General features: G+C 40.2%; 1 protein-coding gene and 1 long non-coding RNA gene across 2 annotated transcripts in view; one reads left to right on the top strand and one right to left on the bottom strand.

The window, feature by feature from the left end:
* Nucleotides 1-5,827: 5,827 nt before the first annotated feature.
* On the bottom strand, nt 5,828-7,487 carry LOC309616042. The gene is made up of 2 exons (XR_014237229.1): nt 6,759-7,487; nt 5,828-6,109 (listed from the first exon to the last, which is right to left on the bottom strand). It is a non-coding gene; the product is annotated as an uncharacterized lncRNA (long non-coding RNA).
* A 109-nt stretch (nt 7,488-7,596) lies between these two features.
* The window catches only part of DNAJC3 (DnaJ heat shock protein family (Hsp40) member C3), an 87,558-nt gene continuing 76,952 nt past the window's right edge, over nt 7,597-18,202 (top strand). Inside the window, exon 1 of the mRNA XM_082366124.1 lies at nt 7,597-7,823. Within this exon, the coding sequence (XP_082222250.1) occupies nt 7,742-7,823 (82 nt within the window). The 5' untranslated portion in view covers nt 7,597-7,741. The remainder of the gene's footprint in view (nt 7,824-18,202) is intronic.

Here is an 18,202-nt window from a genome sequence, read left to right on the forward strand (position 1 = left end):
CACTGTGCCACCAGAGATGTCCTTAAAAATTTTTTTTAAAGTGATAATTCACGTGAGATAAAATTCACCCATTGAAAGTCTGTAACTCAGTGGCTTTTGGTATATTCACAGATATGTGCAAACTTCACCACTACCTAATTTTAGAATTTCATCATCCCAAGAAGAAACCCTATACCCATTAGTATTCATCCTTACTCCAAGCCCTAGGCTACCACTAATTTTTCTGCCTGTATGGAATTACCTATCCTGGGCATTTCACATACATGGAAGCATACAATTTGTGGCCTTTTGTGACCAGCTTCCTTCACTTAGCATAATCTTTTTCAAGGTTAATCCAGGTTGTAGCATGCATCAATACTTCATTCCTTTTTTATAGCCAAATAATATTTTATGATTTTTAGCACAGTTTGCCTATTCTCTTGTTGATGGACACCCGGACTGTTTCCACGTTTTGACTGTTATGAACATATAATAGCTAGGAATGTTTGTATACAACGTTTTGTGTGAACATGTTTTCATTTCCCTAAACTATATACCTAGGAGTGGAATTGCTGGGTCACATGGTAACTCTGTGTTTAACATTTTGATGTCTAACTCTTTTCTAAAAGTGGCTGTACCATTTTACATTCCCTATAGCAATATGTGGGTGTTCCCATTTTTCCATACTCTCACCAACTCTTGCTAATGCTCATCTTTATTACAGCCATCCTAGTGGGTGTGAAGTTGTCATGTTGATTTGCATTTCCCTAGTGGCTAACCATGTACTTATTGGTCATTTTTATATCTTCTTTGGAAAAAATGCCTATTCAGATCCTTTGCCCATTTTTAAAATTGGGTTGTCTTTTTATTCCTGAGTTCTAAGAGTTCTTTATATATTCTGGATAAAGTCCCTTACCAAATATGATTTGCAATTTATCTCCAATTCTGTGCATTGTCTTCATTTTCTTGATGGTGTCCTTTGAAGCACAAAATTTCTAAATTTTCATGGAATTCACTATCTAATTTTTCCTCTGTGCTTGTGCTTTTGGTGTTGTATTTAAGAAGGTTTTATTCAACCCAAGATTATGAAGATTTACTCCTGTTTTCTTGTAAGAGTTTTACAGCTTTAGATTTTACATTCAGGTGTATGATCCAATTTGAGTTATTCTTTGTATATGGTCTAAGGAAAGGGTCCAATTTAAATCTTTTGCATGTAGATATCCAGTTGTCCCAACACCATTTGTTGGAGTGACTACATTTTTTCCATTAAACTGTCTTGGCATACTTGTTGAAATTAATTGACCACAGTGTGAAGTATTACCTTTGTTGTAGACCGTTTATAGTTGATTCATGTTATTTTTTTTATTATCCATTTTGACACTCTTTTAATTACTGTGTTTATAACATTTACATTTCATGCAATTATTTATATATTTGGATTTAGATGTAAGAATCTGGAAAATAAGGACTAAGCCCTTATGATTTATGTTATTGAAATTTCATAAGAAATCTTTTTCAAGACTGGTTATTATAATTTCATTTAGTTAACTTAGAAATTTAAAAGGTTTCAGTTTTGAAGAGTTTACCCATTGTATATAAAATATAATATTGTAGTAAAATCTCGAGAAAACAGGAACTTCCCTGGTGGTCCAGTGGTTGACTCCACACTCCCAATGCAGGGGGCCCAGTTTCGATCCCTGGTCAGGGAACTAGATCCCGCATGCTGCAACTAAGAGCCCACATGCCGCAACTGAAAAAGATCCCGTATGCTGCAACTAAGACCTGGTGCAGCCAAATAAATAAATAAATAAATATTTAAAAATAAAATAAAATCTGGAGAAGACATAGAGCTGTCTCTTTAATTTTTTTTTTTTTTAATGCATCATACCTGATAACCTAGTTCAATACTTTCTGGTTGGCATTTTTAAAAAAATTTTTATTCATTTATTTATTTTTTGACTGCATTGGGTCTTCGTTGCTGCGCATGGGCTTTCTCTAGTTGTGGCGAGCAGGGACTACTCTTCATTGCGGTGCGCGGGCTTCTCATTGCGGTGGCTTCTCTTGTTGCGGAGTACAGGCTCTAGCTGCGCAGCCTTCAGTAGCTGTGGCGCATGGGCTCAGTAGTTGTGGCTCGTGGGCTCTAGAGCGCAGGCTCAGTAGTTGTGGTGTGTGGGCTCAGTAGTTGTGGCTCATGGGCTTAGTTGCTCTGCGGCATGTGGGATCTTCATGGACCAGGGCTCGAACCCGTGTCCCCTGCGTTGGCAGGTAGATTCTTAACACCGCGACACCAAGGAAGTCCCTGTCTCTTTTTTTATTGAGGTATAATTTGACATATAGCATTGTATTAGTTTTAGGTGTTCAACATAATGATTTGGTATATGTGTACGTTGCAAAATGATTACCACAGTAAGTTTAGTTAACTTTCATCACCACATATATTTACAATTTTCTTCTTTATGATGAGAACTTTTAAGATCTACTCTCTTAGCAGCTTTCAAATGTACAATACAGTGTTGTTAACTATAGTCACCATGCTGTACATTACATCCCCAGGACTTATTTATCTTGTAACTGGAAGTTTGTACCTTTTGACCACCTTCACCTATTTCGCAACCCTCCCCTTCCCACATCTCTGGCAACCACTAGTTTGTTCTTTTTTTGGCCATACCACGTGGCTTGCGGGATCTTAGTTCCTGAATAGAGATTGAACCTGGGCCCCCAGCAATGGAAGCGAGGAGTCCTAACCACTGGACCACTAGGGAATTCCCTGTTCTTTGTACCTATGAGTTAGGTTTTTTAGATTCCATATATAAGTGAGATCGTAGAGTATTTGTCTTTTTCTGTCTGAGATTTCACTTAACATAATGACCTCAGGGTCCATTCATGTCTCAAATGGCAGGATTTCCTTCTTTTTCATAGATGAATACTAGTTCATTGTGTGTGTATATACATACCACATTTTCTTTATCCATTCATCTGATGATGGACACTTAGGTTGTTTCCATGTCTTGACTATTGTAAATAATGCTGCAATGAACATGAGGGTGGACATAGAGCTGTCTTTAAATCAATATTAACTCATCCCAATTGTCCAAAGATTCACCTATTTATCAGAAATAGTACATGAACCTTTAAAAATATAATTTAAAACCTTGTATTCCAGGACCAATGTTAAAGAATCTTTAAGTTATGCTTCAAAAATTTATCTAATAATTATTTTAACACAGGTTGTCATTTACATGTACTTGTTCATATTTTAAAAACAAAAAGTACAGTTAATGAACTTTTTCTTATAGATATTTTGATTATCTGGACTAGAATATTCCTAGAGCGTGTACGTAACAGATTTTAAATCAAGTAATCAACAATTTCCCAAGTGAAGGGAAAAGAGAGGAAAAACAGGAAAGAAAAGAGAGGAGCTGGTTTCAGACAACTAAGAAACTATTTCTGTAAAGTACTAACTCTCTTCCTTCTTCAAGGAAAAGGAAGTTTAGATGCAGAAAAACTCATTTGATACAAACACTCATTACAGTTGATTTAAAAATACTCAGGCCCTTCACAATTAAGTACACTTTTATTTTTGAAATAATTTTAGAGTAAAGCTGCAAGGATACTACAGAGCGGTCCTAAACACTTATTTACTTTCTCCTATTGCCAACATCTTACATACAATCACTGTACATTTGTCAAAACTAAGAAAGTTAGTAATGGCCCATTACTATTAACTAAACTTGAGACTTTATCTGGACTTCAGTAGTTTTCCCAGTAACATCCATTTTCTATTTCTGGATCTGGTTTAAGACAGACCTGTCAGTCATCCTGTCTCCTTAGTTTCCCCTGGTCTGTTAAGTTTTGAGGAGTACTGATCAGGTATTTTATAGACTGTCCCTCAATTTTGGTTTATGTGAATTTTTTTCATATTTAGACTAGGTTATACAATGGAAAGAATATCACAGACGTGAAGTGTCCTTCTCCTGACCTCATATCAGGGGGTTACATGGGATCAATATAACTTAATATTGGTAATGTTTACCTTGACCACCTGGCCAAGGTAGTGTTTGCCAGTTTCTCCACTGTAAAGTTACTCCACTCTCCCCTTTCCACACTCTAGTCTTTAAAAGTTAGTCAATAAGTCCAGCCCACATTCAAGGGAGAGGGGACTTCAGGTCTATCTCCTGAAGTGGGGGGAGTATCGTGTTAAGCTGAATAGTGTTCCCGCTGAAGATGTCGACATTCTGATCCCCCGACAACATTATCTTTTATGGCAAAAGGGATTTTGCAGATGTGACTAAATTGTGGATCTTGCAGGGAGAGAATATCCTGGATTATCCAAGTGGGCCCTAAATAATTAATTACAAAGATCCTTACAAGACAGAAGCAAGAAGGTCAAAAGCAAGAGAAAACGATGTGATGAAGGAAGCAGAGACTGATGTGGCCAGAAGCCTCCTAACATAAAAGAGGGTGGACAAGCAGACAGAAGACAGGACATGGTTTTAAAGCCGAATGTTTACATGAGAACACCAAAGTTTGATTAGAGTCCCCAAATCCCTGCAATCAAGTAGTAAACTTGACTTAGAAGGGTAAGTTTTTACCATCAGCTTGTCAAGAACTATGAAAATCAATTATATCTAGTGATGGTGAGTATGTGGGGGCATAAATAGTTGTTAGGAATACAAATTACCCTGACTTTTAGGGAAAATAATCTGACAATAATCTAAAATTTTTATTTATTTATTTATTTTTAATTTTTTGACCGTATCGCATGGCATGGGGGGATCTTAGTTCCCTGATCAGGGATCCAACTGCGCCCCCTTCAGTGGAAGCACGGAGTCTTAACCACTGGACCGCCAGGGACATCCTCATCTTAAATTTTTAAGTGTACACATTCTTTGACAAAGCAATCCCACTTTTAGAAATCCCTTTTATAGAAATGAAAGCACAAGTTTATAAAGATAAATGCAGAAGGATGTATACTTCAGCATTCATTATGTTCATTATAATGTTGCCTATTTTGTTTTTAATGTGGTGCAAAAAGATGTTATAAGTATCATATTTTCTTTTGAACATTTACTTCTCCCCAGAGCTAATCCATCAGCAAATCTGATCTCCTTTCCTCCAGAAAATGTGTTCTAGATCTGTCCACTACTCTCTACCAAAATTATTTTTCTGGTCAATAAACATAGATCAATATATTTTTATATATTAGAAATTATATAATATTGCTGGTTTTGCATATAGTGCAATTTAAATATTCTACCATTATTTTGTCTTTTACTATCATAATGAATAGGTTCTATCAATTACAGTGTGGTGTTTATGCTTAATTTTAAAAGGACTGCAGGACTTCCCTGGTGGTCCAGTGGCTAAGACACTGCGCTCCCAATGCAGGGGGCCTGGGTTTGATCCCTGGTCAGGGAAGTAGATCTCACACACATGCCACAACTAAAGATCCTGTGTGCTGCAACTAAGACCTGGTGCAGCCAAATAAATAAATACATACATACATAAAATATTTTAAAAGTAAATAAATAAAAATAAAAAGGACTGCATAAATGTTGATAAATGCAAACAATATTTATAATTTTCTCTACAATCACTGGATTACTTTGGTTTTATTGGCAAGAGTGATCAGGTGAAAACTATGCCCAGATGAACACTGGAGAAAACATTCCTAAGCATTTTATACATATAAAGATAATTTTAGCACTGTATACATTGCTGTTTAAAATGTTTCCTTCTTTGTTGTAAAATTATCTCTTTCAAGAGATACTTTGTAAATCTTAGTTTTAAGACTTTAGGATTCATGGCTATGCAATTTGATCAATGAATTTCCAAAATCACTCAACAATGAAGGCCCTTGTTATTTTTATTATCTATAGCACAAGGTCTTTCCTCTCGTTAATCATTTTTAATTTCCATCCTTAGAACTTCTTTAGCACTGCTTCTTCCTTAAGACCAGAATCACAGGCAGCATTCTGGTGATAATTCATGGAGTAGTATTATTTGTTTACAAAACTCTTTCTCCATTTTGATCAGCAATGTTGGCTGCCTTGGCAACGGTACCTCATCTGGATGATGTCTTCACTACTTGTAGACACTGAAATCATTGCTGTTTTTTCACTAACACCGCCTTGTGATGGTCGATAAGGAAAAGGAGAAACCAAAAAAAAAAAAAAAAAGCAAAGAGGAGCCTCATGATTCGCTCTTGTTAGAAGAATAAGTAACATTTGTATAATACTTTATAATTTACAAGAATTTTTACCCACTTCATGAAACCTCAAAACAAACCTTTGAGGCCATCAGTATCATACCCATTTTACAGATGAAGATAACCTAGATAAGAGCTGTGGTGTGGAACTACATTTCTTGAATCTGAATCCTCCACTCTTCACATTATATTATACTGCTTTCCACCACAACTACTGAGGGACTCAGTGTTTTGTTTGTTTTCCCTTTCTCCAAACCATTTCCTTTGCTTAGTTCCCTCTGGAATAAAAGCTTAGAAAGCTTTTACCCTCCTGAGTGTATTTTTAGGAAATAACGAATTCACTATGCCATTTATCATTCATGAGTTCTAAAGTGTGCAGTAGCACCAAGGTAGCAAATGCATACCCACTGGTAAAGTAATAAGTTTGCACTTGACAACGCTTAACACAGAAAGGCATTACTGTTTCGTCCCATGTGAAACATCACTGGTGCATAGGATGCGTTGTGTTGAGGACGCCGGAGGAAGTGGCGGTGAACAAGTTTAACGCCAAATTGTGTAACTTGAATTTTACCTTGTTGAGTTTCCTCTGTTGAGCACAAGATACAAGATCCGTCCTAACAGGTCTCTCTTTTTTTCCTTATAGTTGACGTTGGCTGCACTCTCAAGAGCCCTTTGCTCTCTTAGCTGCTGTGCTTCCCTGGTTTCTTCTGCACAAAATCTTCCAGAATTGCTCTTTTTCTGGATACGCTGGTCCACTGGACAGTCGGGGAATGGGTCCCAATCTTCCATGCCATTCTCACTTACCTCCTTTAGGTCCCTAATGTACCTGGTTATCCTGACATGCTCCCGGCTCCATCGGCTCACCCTACTTTACTGAGCCCGAGCTTCTCCTGATCGTTTCTCCACAGCTCTTTAGGGCGGTCCGTGTAGGTTCCGAGACTCTCAGAGGGAGGTAGCAGGCTCTGTCACTTTGTCCTGTTCCCCGATCCACGCAGACTTCCTGGGGCCAGGTTTGGCTTCGCACTGCGGACGCGGCGGATTCACCTTTCTCCAAACAGTACAGTGGAAAACATCGGATTGCTGACGTCCTCCTCCTCTCCAACCCAGCGCGCGGAGACCGGCCCAAAAAGGCTTCCGCGGCCTGCGCATGCGGACTCGGCGGCTGCCACACAGCTCCCCGGCCGCCTCCCTCCGGCCCGCCGCGGCGGTTTGGAGCTCCTGACAGCTCCACCGCAGGCGGACGCAGTCTTGTCTCGTGCTTCCACGTTATCCTATCAGAGAAGGGGCGGGGGCGGCGGCCCCCACAGCCTATCAGCGCGAACCACGACCCCGGCGAGCCCAGTAGGAAAGTGGCCAGGAAGAAGGCGATTGGGCGGCGGCGGCGCTCGGGGCGTAGCCCCGCCCGGGCCCCGCCCACCGCTGCCTTCCTCCGCGGGGCGCCAGCCGCCTTAGGCCCGAGTAAGAGCGGACAGCGGGCGCAGCTGCAGCCTGAGCGCCGGCGGGGGCTGGTGGGCCCCGCACCTTTGCTCCTCCTGAACGACCGCGTCCTCGGACATGGTGGCCCCCGGCTCTGTGACCAGCCGGCTGGGCTCGGTGTTCCCCTTCCTGCTCGTCCTGGTGGACCTACAGTACGAGGGTGAGTCGTGTCCTGCCCCGGCCGGAGGAGGGGGCTCCCAGGCCAGGCCTCGCAGCGCTTGCCCGCCTCCGTCCCGGCACGAGTCTCGGGGCGGCCGGGGCGGTGGGGCGGGAGCCGGGGACTCCGCGGCCTGCCTTGGGCCTAAGGCCGCCCCTGGGCGGGGGCCGGCTCCCGGTTCCGGGTTTGTCTGGGGAAGAGGTGCGGGGACCGGCGGGCCGCGGGGCCGGGACAGCAGGTTTGGAGTCAGGAGTGGGGCCCATGGGGTCGGGGGGAAGCGAGGCACCGGGCAGCGGCTTCTGGGGCGTCCTGGGACGCGGAGACCCGGGCAGCCGTCGGCTCCCGGCCTCGCTCGGGACCCTCGCTTGGCGCCTGGGGACTCTTGGTCAGTGGTGCTGGGAGGAGGCGGTAAAGGTGGCCCAAGGGGGAGCTTCTTTGGCTTTGGAGTTCCGGGGGGTTGGCGGTGGGGAGAATGTCCTGCTGGGTAAGGTGAGGGGGACAGTGTTGATGTTAAAAGTGAGTAACCATCACCCCGCTCTGCTCTGTCTTGTGTCTAGAAGTTGTTAGGTTGCTGCGTTAAGGAGCCGGTGCAGGCATTCAAGCTCCCGGCGGGCAGGGCACTAAGTTTGTGGCTTTGCAGTTCCCAGCCTGTTGTTGGTTCAGCTTTCCTTTTACGAGTTCTCTGAAAAAATGTCCCCGTAAGAAGATACGAATGCTTAAGCTTCACTACGGTCCTACAGTTGGGAATGTTGGCTACTGTAACAGAATAGCAGAAACGGAGGGCTGTCCCGTCTAAGTTGTCAGCTTGAGGAGTACGAGTGAAACCTGCAAGTGCCCGTTGAACTGATGCTCCTAACTTGGTTACCCTGCGAAATATTCGAGTATAATGACGTACCACGTACACTGACCTATTTTCGTCCCCATGAATAGGCTAGTAGTCAAATGAAACATTTTAACATTGGACTTAATATTAGAGGGAGTGAGGAGCTGAAGTTGGGAATTGTTTATGGTAAAATCCCCTCAAAATTATAAACTTACAAAAAGGAGTAATACTCTCCAATTTTTAGGTGTCATTTATGGCAGTGGTTTTTTTTTTTGGAGGGGGGGTTCCCCTGGAAACCATATATTTTTTTGGAACCCAAAATCAAGATATATAGTGTGATAACATTGGGACAAAGAATTTGACAGTGAAATTTGAATGCCTGGACCACTTTAATATAGGTCATGTATTCCAGTTCTTTTGCATTTTCTGATGTTAACACCTCCTACCCGGTGAAGTTTAGCGTTAATCCCCAGTTGTCATTAATTAATTAATTATGGCCACTAAAGAGAAAGTTGCCTATATTGTGCTTAACATCAATTATTTTTTAAGTTACACAGGTACACACTTTTGAATGATTTGCTTTTTCCACTAGCTTGTAGACCACCTTTTTAGAATCGCTGTTCTGTAGGACTCTTAACACTTCATGTCTCTCCTGTGGTATTTTCCAGAAGAAAAACCTCACTAGAGAGCTTTTCTGTATGGGAGGCATTGGTAACATTTCTCAGAGGGGTGCTAAAGTGCTGTCTTCTTTAGGGTGTTGTCTGTGTAAAGTAGCAGGGACTTGGTACAGGTGGTAGGGAAGAAAGGAAAAAGATCTTACATTTATTGAAGGTCTGCTGTGTGCCAGACGCTGTCCTAGACACCTTTCTGTAAGCTGTCTCTTATTCATGGAGGTATGTGATGTTACTTCTACTTTACAGATGAGGGAACTGAGGCTCCAAGAGTTTAATTAACTTGGATAAGGTCACACAGCTGTTAACTCTAAGAGCCATAGGTTTAACTCAAGTTATTTGACTCTAAAGTTCATCTTGTGTGTGGGCTGGAAACAGAAGTTAAGTGGTTGACAGCATAATGTGGGCCCAAGCATTTGTAAGTGGTGGCAGCTGAGAAAAATCAGCATTTTTGTTTGTTTGCTTGCCGCCAGCAGTAATGAACAGGAAGGTGATTTCCTGACATGTTTAATACAGCGGTTCTCAAGCTTGAGTGTGCATCACCTGGAGAGCTTTTTAAACAGAGTGCTGAAACTTACTCCCCAAATTTTTGATTCAGTAAGTCTAAGTGGGACCTGAAATTTTGCATTTCTAAAAAGAAATCACTGGTGAGAATCACTGGTGTAATAAATTATATAGCGGAGTTAACTTAGGTATCTGTTATTACATATCTATTATTTTATTTGGTGATGGGGATATAAAGATAAGAAAGAACCTCTGACTTTCATTAGCAAACGGTTAGCTCCTGTTTTCCCAAATTAAGTTCTGCCTCTGGGTTCTCTAACCTAAAAGTCCTCTGGAGACATTCAGGACTGTGTGATCCCACTGTTAGGCTTAAGGCTTGGGGAGAGAAGAAATAAACGAGAATGGGTGTGAGAAGAGTGAATGAGAAACAAGAACTTGCATATGTTGGAGACTGTCACCAATAATTAGCTTAGCTGGCCTAGTTTTTTCTGATTTAAAATATTCATCTTTTTTTTTTCTAGGCTTTTCTGTTAATTGTAATTCAGAGAAAGAAAATATGTGATAGGCTCATGAATTGAAAGGTTAAATCTTTTAGCACCCCTTTTCAAAAAGGCCTTTGAAAGAGGGAAGTCCAAAGCACTAGTTTGGGAATAGAATTTTTGGAGCAGAAAGAAAACTTTAGCATAAGTATCTACTTCAGTATTCTCATATTACAGATAAGGAAGCTGTTTTAATTCTCTGCTAATGGTGTGTTCTATTTGGTGATTTAAGTAGGAACACAACCTGGGAACCAAACCTTCTTTTATCTCTTTTTCTTCCTTAACATTCTTTCAGGACTCAATTTTTCTTTATTTCACTGAACTGATCTGACTAAACCATATATTTTGGACATTGGGAAAAGAATAGAAATCTCCTGAGTACAAAAGATGGTGATACTTTTTATATGAATCTAACTTACTAAAAGTATGTTTTGTGTTCTCTAGGATTTTCTTGACATTATTTAAATATGAAAAGAATAAAGTAGCGAAAACAAAGGACTTTCCGTAATTTATATACAGTAGTCCCCCCCTTATCTGCGGTTTCGCTTTTCTCGGTTTCAATTACTTGTGGTCAACTGTGGTCTGAAAATATTAAATGGGAAATTCCAGAAATAAACAATTCATAAGTTTTAAATTGCGAACTTTTCTGAGTAGCATGATGAAATCTCGCGCTGTCTCACTTAGGTCATGAATCATCCCTTTGTCCCATGTATCCCGCCTGTTAGTCACTTAGTAGCTCTTAGGTAGCTATCTGGATTATCAGCGGTATCGCAGGGCTTGTGTTCAGGTCACCCTTATTTTACTTAATAATGGCCCCAAAATGCAAGCCTAGTGATGCTGACAATTTGGAAATTTGGATATGCCAAAGAGAAGCCGTGAAGTGCTTCCTTTAAGTGAAAAAGGGAAAGCCCTTGACTTAGTAAGGAAAGAAAAAAAATTGTATGCCGAGGTTGCTGATTTCCACGTTAAGAACGAATCTTCTATCCGTAAAACTGTGGAAAAGGAAAAAGAAATTTGTGCTGGTTTGGCTGTCGCAACTCAGACTGCAAAGGGTGCGGCCACAGTGTGTGATAAGTGCTTAGTTAAGATGGAAAAGGCATTATATTTGTCCAGTAAGATATTTTGAGAAGAGGGGACCACATTCACATCTTTTGTTACAGTGTATTGTTATAATTGTTCTATTTTATTATTGTTGTCAATCTCTTACTGTGTTTAATTTATAAATCAAACTTTATCATAGGTGTGTATGTATAGGAAAAAACATAGTGTATATATAGGGTTCGGTACTATCCGTGGTGTTGGTATCCACTGGGAGTCTTGGAATGTATTCCCTGAGGATAAGGGGAGAGTCTTATAAACTAAGTATTTTAGCAGATGATCAGATTGCTTCTAGAATTATTTTAAATTCATTTAATGATATAGGCTATAGTTAGCAGTAGTGTCCAAGTCCCAATTCATTTGACTAGTTAGCATTGCTAAGTGCCCAGAAATGCAGTTGATTAGATTCTGTGGGACAGGGGGAGTTGTTCTGAGGTGGGTGCCCCGTAGTAATTAGGTTTTACTTTCCCATATGAAGGTAATTAATGGTGGTTAAGTTTAATTTCTATTGCCAGGGTTCCTTTGGTTATTGTCCGGCTATTAATCTTTGTTTCTATGGAAGTAATCATGGGAACCCAATCACCTGCTCTTAAGAACAAAAACATCATGTCAACCACAAATTGATTTTTCAAGATCTTTGGAATGCTGCTTTTTAAAAAATATTTTAATAAGTTTAAAAAATCTGATGAGTTTATGTTATATGGAGTTCTGGCATATGGAGAAGACTCATTTAATCAGTTAACAGAGGCTTCACTGTAGTGTTCTTTGGTGAGGTATATGTAGCATAGAACTCCTGGTTTTTGTCTTTGAGTTTACAGACCGCTTGGGGATATAAAACATGCTTTGTGAAGCATCCAAGTCCTCTTCCCTACTTTCTCAGTGTAGATATAGTGGTCCATCCTGTAGTCACTCCACTGAAAACAGCCTTTAATTTTCTTGCCCCTGTACTCTTTTGTTTTACTCTCTTGGCAAAATTTGAACTGATTAAATCCACCTTGGCCAACTTGTTTGTCAAACCTCAGAGCTGAACATGGATGGAGAAAAATGAAGATAACCTTGCTGACTGGTCTCGTTTTAAGCATATAATCTCTATTTCAAATGCACACTCATTACTGCTAACATTCCTACAATTCCCTAGTATGTCTATTGAAAATCAGTGTCTCAGACCTTTTCCTCTTTCCTTAAATCTCCAATTTAAACCCTCCTTTTCTTTCTTCTGTTGCCTCATTCTTTTAGACTTTATCTTTATTGGGAAAATGAAAGCCACCACAGGGCAATTTCCTTTTCTTTCTACCTCTGAATTTACTAGCCTACTTGCATCTCTACCCATTCTGCTAATTTCCTTATATTAATGGATAAAGCATCTCTATTCCTGGCAAAATCCAATTCCTATACTTATGCCCTGGATTCCATTTCCTCTTGCCTTCTGAAAATATTGCTTCTACAGTTATTGTTTTTCTCCTGTATCATCATTTTCTTCCTCTTCTGGGTCATTGACATCAGAACTCCAACATGCTATAGTGTTTCCACTATAGTGTTTCCAAAGTTTTGATAGCAGAACTTTAAAGAGTGGTTGGTAGTCTCTACTGCTATATTCTCATCTTCTGTTCTCTTCTCAACCTAATACTCCACCAATACTGCAAAGCCTTACTTATCTGACTCCTATTTACTTTTATCTCTTTTCATCTTAATCTTCTCCATCACTAGGCTCCTACCACATCAACTTTACTTCCAAATGTCAAGCTCATTTTTTGACTAAGTGTCTTTATTCCTGTTGTTGCTATACTCTGAAGATTTCAGAGAACAGCCAAATGAGCATTCATGTTTCAGTCCTGACATATTATGTAAGAAGCACGCTCTAGATCAGTTAATACTCTCCCTTTACCTTTTTGTATTTTCTTCATAAAACTTAATATTGTCTTGAACTACCTCATTTGTATTTCTTGCCTGTCTGTTCCTCTAGAATATAAGCTTTATGGAAAACACTCTTGTCTCTATACCTAAAACATGTTGACGTGAAGTAGATGTGCAATAAATATTTTCAGAATGGATGAGTAAGGTTGACTGGTTTAACTTTTTTTTTTTTTTTTTGGTAAGGACCATTGCACACTTATTTTCCAAGTTGAAATTCCTTGAACAAGGAGTCCCATCACAACATTTATGCCTTCACAGTTAGTTGAAACAAAGATTAATGTCCATTGAAATTGAGCAAATTTGGTTACAATAGATTTTATTTTTCTAGTTTACCCAGGAAGATTTTCGTGCAGGCATTGTTCATATGTACTTGCTACATAACTCCTCAGCCTTTTCTTCCTTTCAGTTTGGCTTTGTATACTAAAACACTTTTTAGGTTAGAGTGATTGGGAAGAGGTGCTTACAAGGTCTAGGGTTTCCACCTCAGTGTATTTTTATTAAAACTGTTTCGTCATTGGTCCTCACTTGATTGTGGAATTGCTAAGATAATGAACTTCTTGCTCTTTCTGTGGCCAGATTCCACTGTTTTCTGTGTTTCTGTCATGAGACTTTTTTCAGACTCTGCCCCATCTTGCTTTGATCTTGGATTTAGATAGGACCTTTTACAGACAGAACTTTTTTTTTTCCCTTGTGTTCCTTTTTAGAATGATCTTACGGTTCTCCTCCTCCCTGACATTCTAAGTGCTCCAACCTGAACAACCACCCTAAACTTGCTTCTGTTCTGCCACTTGGCCTTGGCTTGAGCCTTAGCATCTGTGACCTTTTGTTCTTGGCTTTTTCAGTCTGGTTGCTCCAGTCTTGTGACTCTCAGCACATCATGCTTTTAACCCCTCAACTTTATGTTTCTTAAAATTCTTTATATTTTGCTCTCTAAAATATGACAGATTCTAATACTAACTTCAGTGAAAGACTTAGCTACTCCACCTTTTTTCCTGTCCTTCTTGTATATTTTGCTGACCTTTGGTTGAGGCTTGTCTATGGAGAAACCTATTGTTTAATTCTGTTCAGGAGATGGCAGGATGTTTGGTTGTCTGATCTCTCAGAATTAGGAGACTGCTTTCATTGTCAGTGTCTCCCAGGATGTGGCAATGGAATAAAAAATTATCCATGGCTCAAAATAACACAGTTGAGATATTGCAAAAACAGCCACATTTGCAATTTTTTAAGAAACATATTAGTGTCTTTATGAGCCTTTGGTAGTAGTATAAGTTTGATTTTTTAATTGTTGTTACATATCTTAGCTTCTATTATTCTGATGAATTATACATTTAAGAAGGAATTTAGTTACATTCATTCAATAAATATTGAGTGTCCGCTTTGTGCAAGGTACTGAACTAGGTGATAAAGAGAAGAAAAGACCGTTCATTTTCTCCGACTTGCTTTTTGATCAGGTTTGGGACTATGGGGGTTGTGAGAGGCAGGCAAGCTGTGAAGGTCAGCTTACTGAGACTGTGATATTGCAAAGCAAAGTCATGTACTTGTGAGTGGAGGGAGGCACAGTATAGCAGGAGCATAGGAGGAACTTTCCCCACCTTCTCACTGAGGTAGTGAGGGAAAGTGTCACAAAGGAACCAGCATTTGAGGGCAGAATCCTGATGGAGGAGTAGAAATTTTCCAGGTGGGCAAGTGGGGAAGGCCTTTTCATGGAATAGCAAGTTTAAAGGGATGCAGCATAAGAACTGGTATGTTCAGGAAAGTTCAACCAGTTCAGTATGTTATAGGAGTATAAAGTAAGAGGTGAAGGAGTGAGGGGTGATAAGGCTGGGCCCACATCAAGGGACCTGATCAAGAAGGGTCTTGTTTGCCTTTAGATCTGAAGGGACTTAGGTTGAATCTAGCCAGCGACCTGAAAATACTGCAGAATTGTTACTAGGAGTGCATCTTGGGAGGATTGCTCTTGCAGTAGCATGGGGGCTGGATGTGGAGGAAGGTGAGAGAAGATCCCAGTTAGGAGACACACCATCTCTTTTGGGGAGAAAGGGGCCTACACAACCGCCATGTACACTATGGCAAGTTCTATTATGGAAAAGTGACCAAGGTGCACTGGAGGAATGATAATTCTCCCTGGGTGATTGAAATTCTTGTAGAGGAAGTGGTATTTACTTATCACGTTATTAAATAGAAATTACATTGGGTAAAATTGTAACATCAGAAAGATCTGAGTTTTATTTAAAAGGCACAGAGAAATGCTGGATACCTCTTTTAATCATCGAAGGCAAGAGAAACTTAATTTGGAGAGGAGCTCAACCTTTGGGGTGACAGTATACGTAACTTTTTGAAGGGATACCACATTACTTTATTTGAAGGAATAGTACAAATGAAAGAACGTAGATGGATGTTTTAGTGCAACTTACAGAAGAGGTAAAGGTGACCCCAACGTGCATGCACTGCCTTGGTGACCAGGAAAGTGACCCTGTGGCCATGGGAAGCCAGCCCGAGGCTCAGCTCTCAGTGTCCCTGTCTCCCAGGGTGTGCTTGTAAGAGAGATACTTTGCCATGCCAGGTTCGTGGGCCCCCATTTGTGCAAGCTGGTGTCATGGTCACCCAGTTCTTTGGATTTCATCTGCTCCTTCAGGTAGTGAGTCTCAGTGAAATCACACAAGTGGGTATCATTTGTCAGTGAACAGTTTGTGCCGTTCCGGTAGGGACTGATGCACACTGTTTTCCAAGTGTAACCCATGTTCTGTTGCATTCAGCGGGCTTGCTCAGTCGTCATGGTTTAGTTTCTTGGTATCCTGAAGAGTTTGGGATTCAGCCACCTCGTTGGTTCTGCAGCTTCATCAGTTTCTCAGCGTATTCTCTCTCCTCATGACACTGCTGAACAAAATATTATGCAGTGTCCTTCACAGCCACACCATCGGGGTCAAAGCAGCAAGATACAGCCACGTAGATGTAGGAGGCGTAGAGCTCCAGGTGGGTCTGGTGGTTGATGGGGGCCTCCGAGTCCTGGTGGTCGCTCCGGCACAGCCACGAGGGGGACTCGGCCATTGTGGCAGGTGGCCGAGGAGGGGCCTCCAGGGTGCTGTGGGGAGGTGTTGCAGCAACGGTTTGACCCAGGCTCTGTCAAGCCCTGTTGAAGCAGGACACCGCTGTGGCTCTCCGTGAAGAATGTCTGGCTGGGGCATCTGGACAAAGTACTTCAAGGAACTTCGCAAATGTGTTCTTGGTTCCCACTAGGCTTCAGGCTCCGCATGTGAGGTTGGAAAGGATTGTGGCTAAAATGTTGCATTAAATGATGGGTTCAGTGAGTGAAGCATACAAGGCTTAGTAGCTGTGGAAAGAAAGCTTAGCCTGGTTTATATGGGGAAAAGTTTCCTGAGCTGTGGTGCAAAGAAAGCTAGGCTTTGGAATTGAATCTTATTGTGACAGTTACTGTGAGTCTTCAGGCAGGTTGAGTAACTTCGTTGAGCCTCAGATTCCTCAGTTATAAAAGTATGAAAGATGTTTACTTTCTAGGTTTGTTGTGAAAATTAAGTGAAATAAATATACTGAAAGTATCCACCATATAGAAGGTTCTTAATTTCTTTTTGTGTTACATCTTTCCTGTTAGACATTTTCATGACTGGATAAGGAAAGTACTGTGTCTAATGGTTTATCTCGTATCCAAATTTCTTACCTCCTCAGGCAATCTGGAATCTTCTATTCAGTACATTGATCTGATCTTCCCTTTTGAGAAAATGTAAATGGGAGATGTTTGCAATCTTCTTGCTAATTTGAAGACTACCTCCTTTCCCCTGACATGTTGAGAACACATAGATAAACCCATCAACTTGCTCTAGTAATTAATTGTTCTTACTGTAACAGGCTGGATCCTTCCACAGCCCACACACAGCATTTTCACCATTCTTATTCCATCCCTAGTTCATTCTCTAGTATCATTTTAACATGGTTTCTGCACACTTGTTTCTGCATAAGTGACGCACAGTCCTTTATATTTTACACTAGGAACTGTAAATGTTTATGGGTGTAGAGTTTATATTAGAATTTACCTTTAGAAGATCAAAATGAACTATCTTTGTTTTAATTTTCCCACCTCTATCTCTTAAAAAGATTTAAAGTAAAACCTTATTTTGTGAAATTTTCTACATTTACAAAGGTGGGGAATGGTATCATGAATCCCCAAGTACTAATCTCCCAGCTTTAACAGTTTTCAACCCATGACCAATCTTATTTCATCTATACCTGTGGATTATTTTGGAACATTTCACATGATGTCATTTCATTCATAAATATTTTAGTATTTATGAAAGATAAGGACTTTAAAATTTTAGAGTCTGTATCATCTATATTCCCCGCAGTGTCTGATTATAATGCTATACCTTTGAACTACAGTTTGATGAAAACGTTTAAGGCAGGGTTATTTTGCTCTTCTTTCCTGACTTAATTGGCTGCTTAGTTATAAAATATGTCTCTGGTGTTAACAAAATATTCTCTAAAAGTTTTCAACTGCAAGTGATTATTTAATCAGTACATTGTTAACAAAACACATTCCTCAGTTTACTTTTTAAGCGCACGAATACATTCTTACTAGAAAAAATTAAACAGTACAGAAATATTTACTATATCTTCTTTTTAAAGCATAAATGAAATCTGAGTATATTTACTGTAATGCAACTTGCTATCCTTGGTTCACACCACCACAGTTCTTTCCATTCTTGCCTGCCTCTAATCTGTTTTCCACACCGCAGCCCAAGTGATCTTTTTAAAATGTAAATGAGATAGTCAGTTCCTTGCTAAAAACCTATCTAATGACTTCCCTCTGCTCTTAGAATA

Source organism: Balaenoptera borealis (assembly GCF_965194805.1).
Source record: "Balaenoptera borealis genome assembly, chromosome: 18".
Classification (NCBI taxonomy): Eukaryota; Metazoa; Chordata; class Mammalia; order Artiodactyla; family Balaenopteridae; genus Balaenoptera; species Balaenoptera borealis.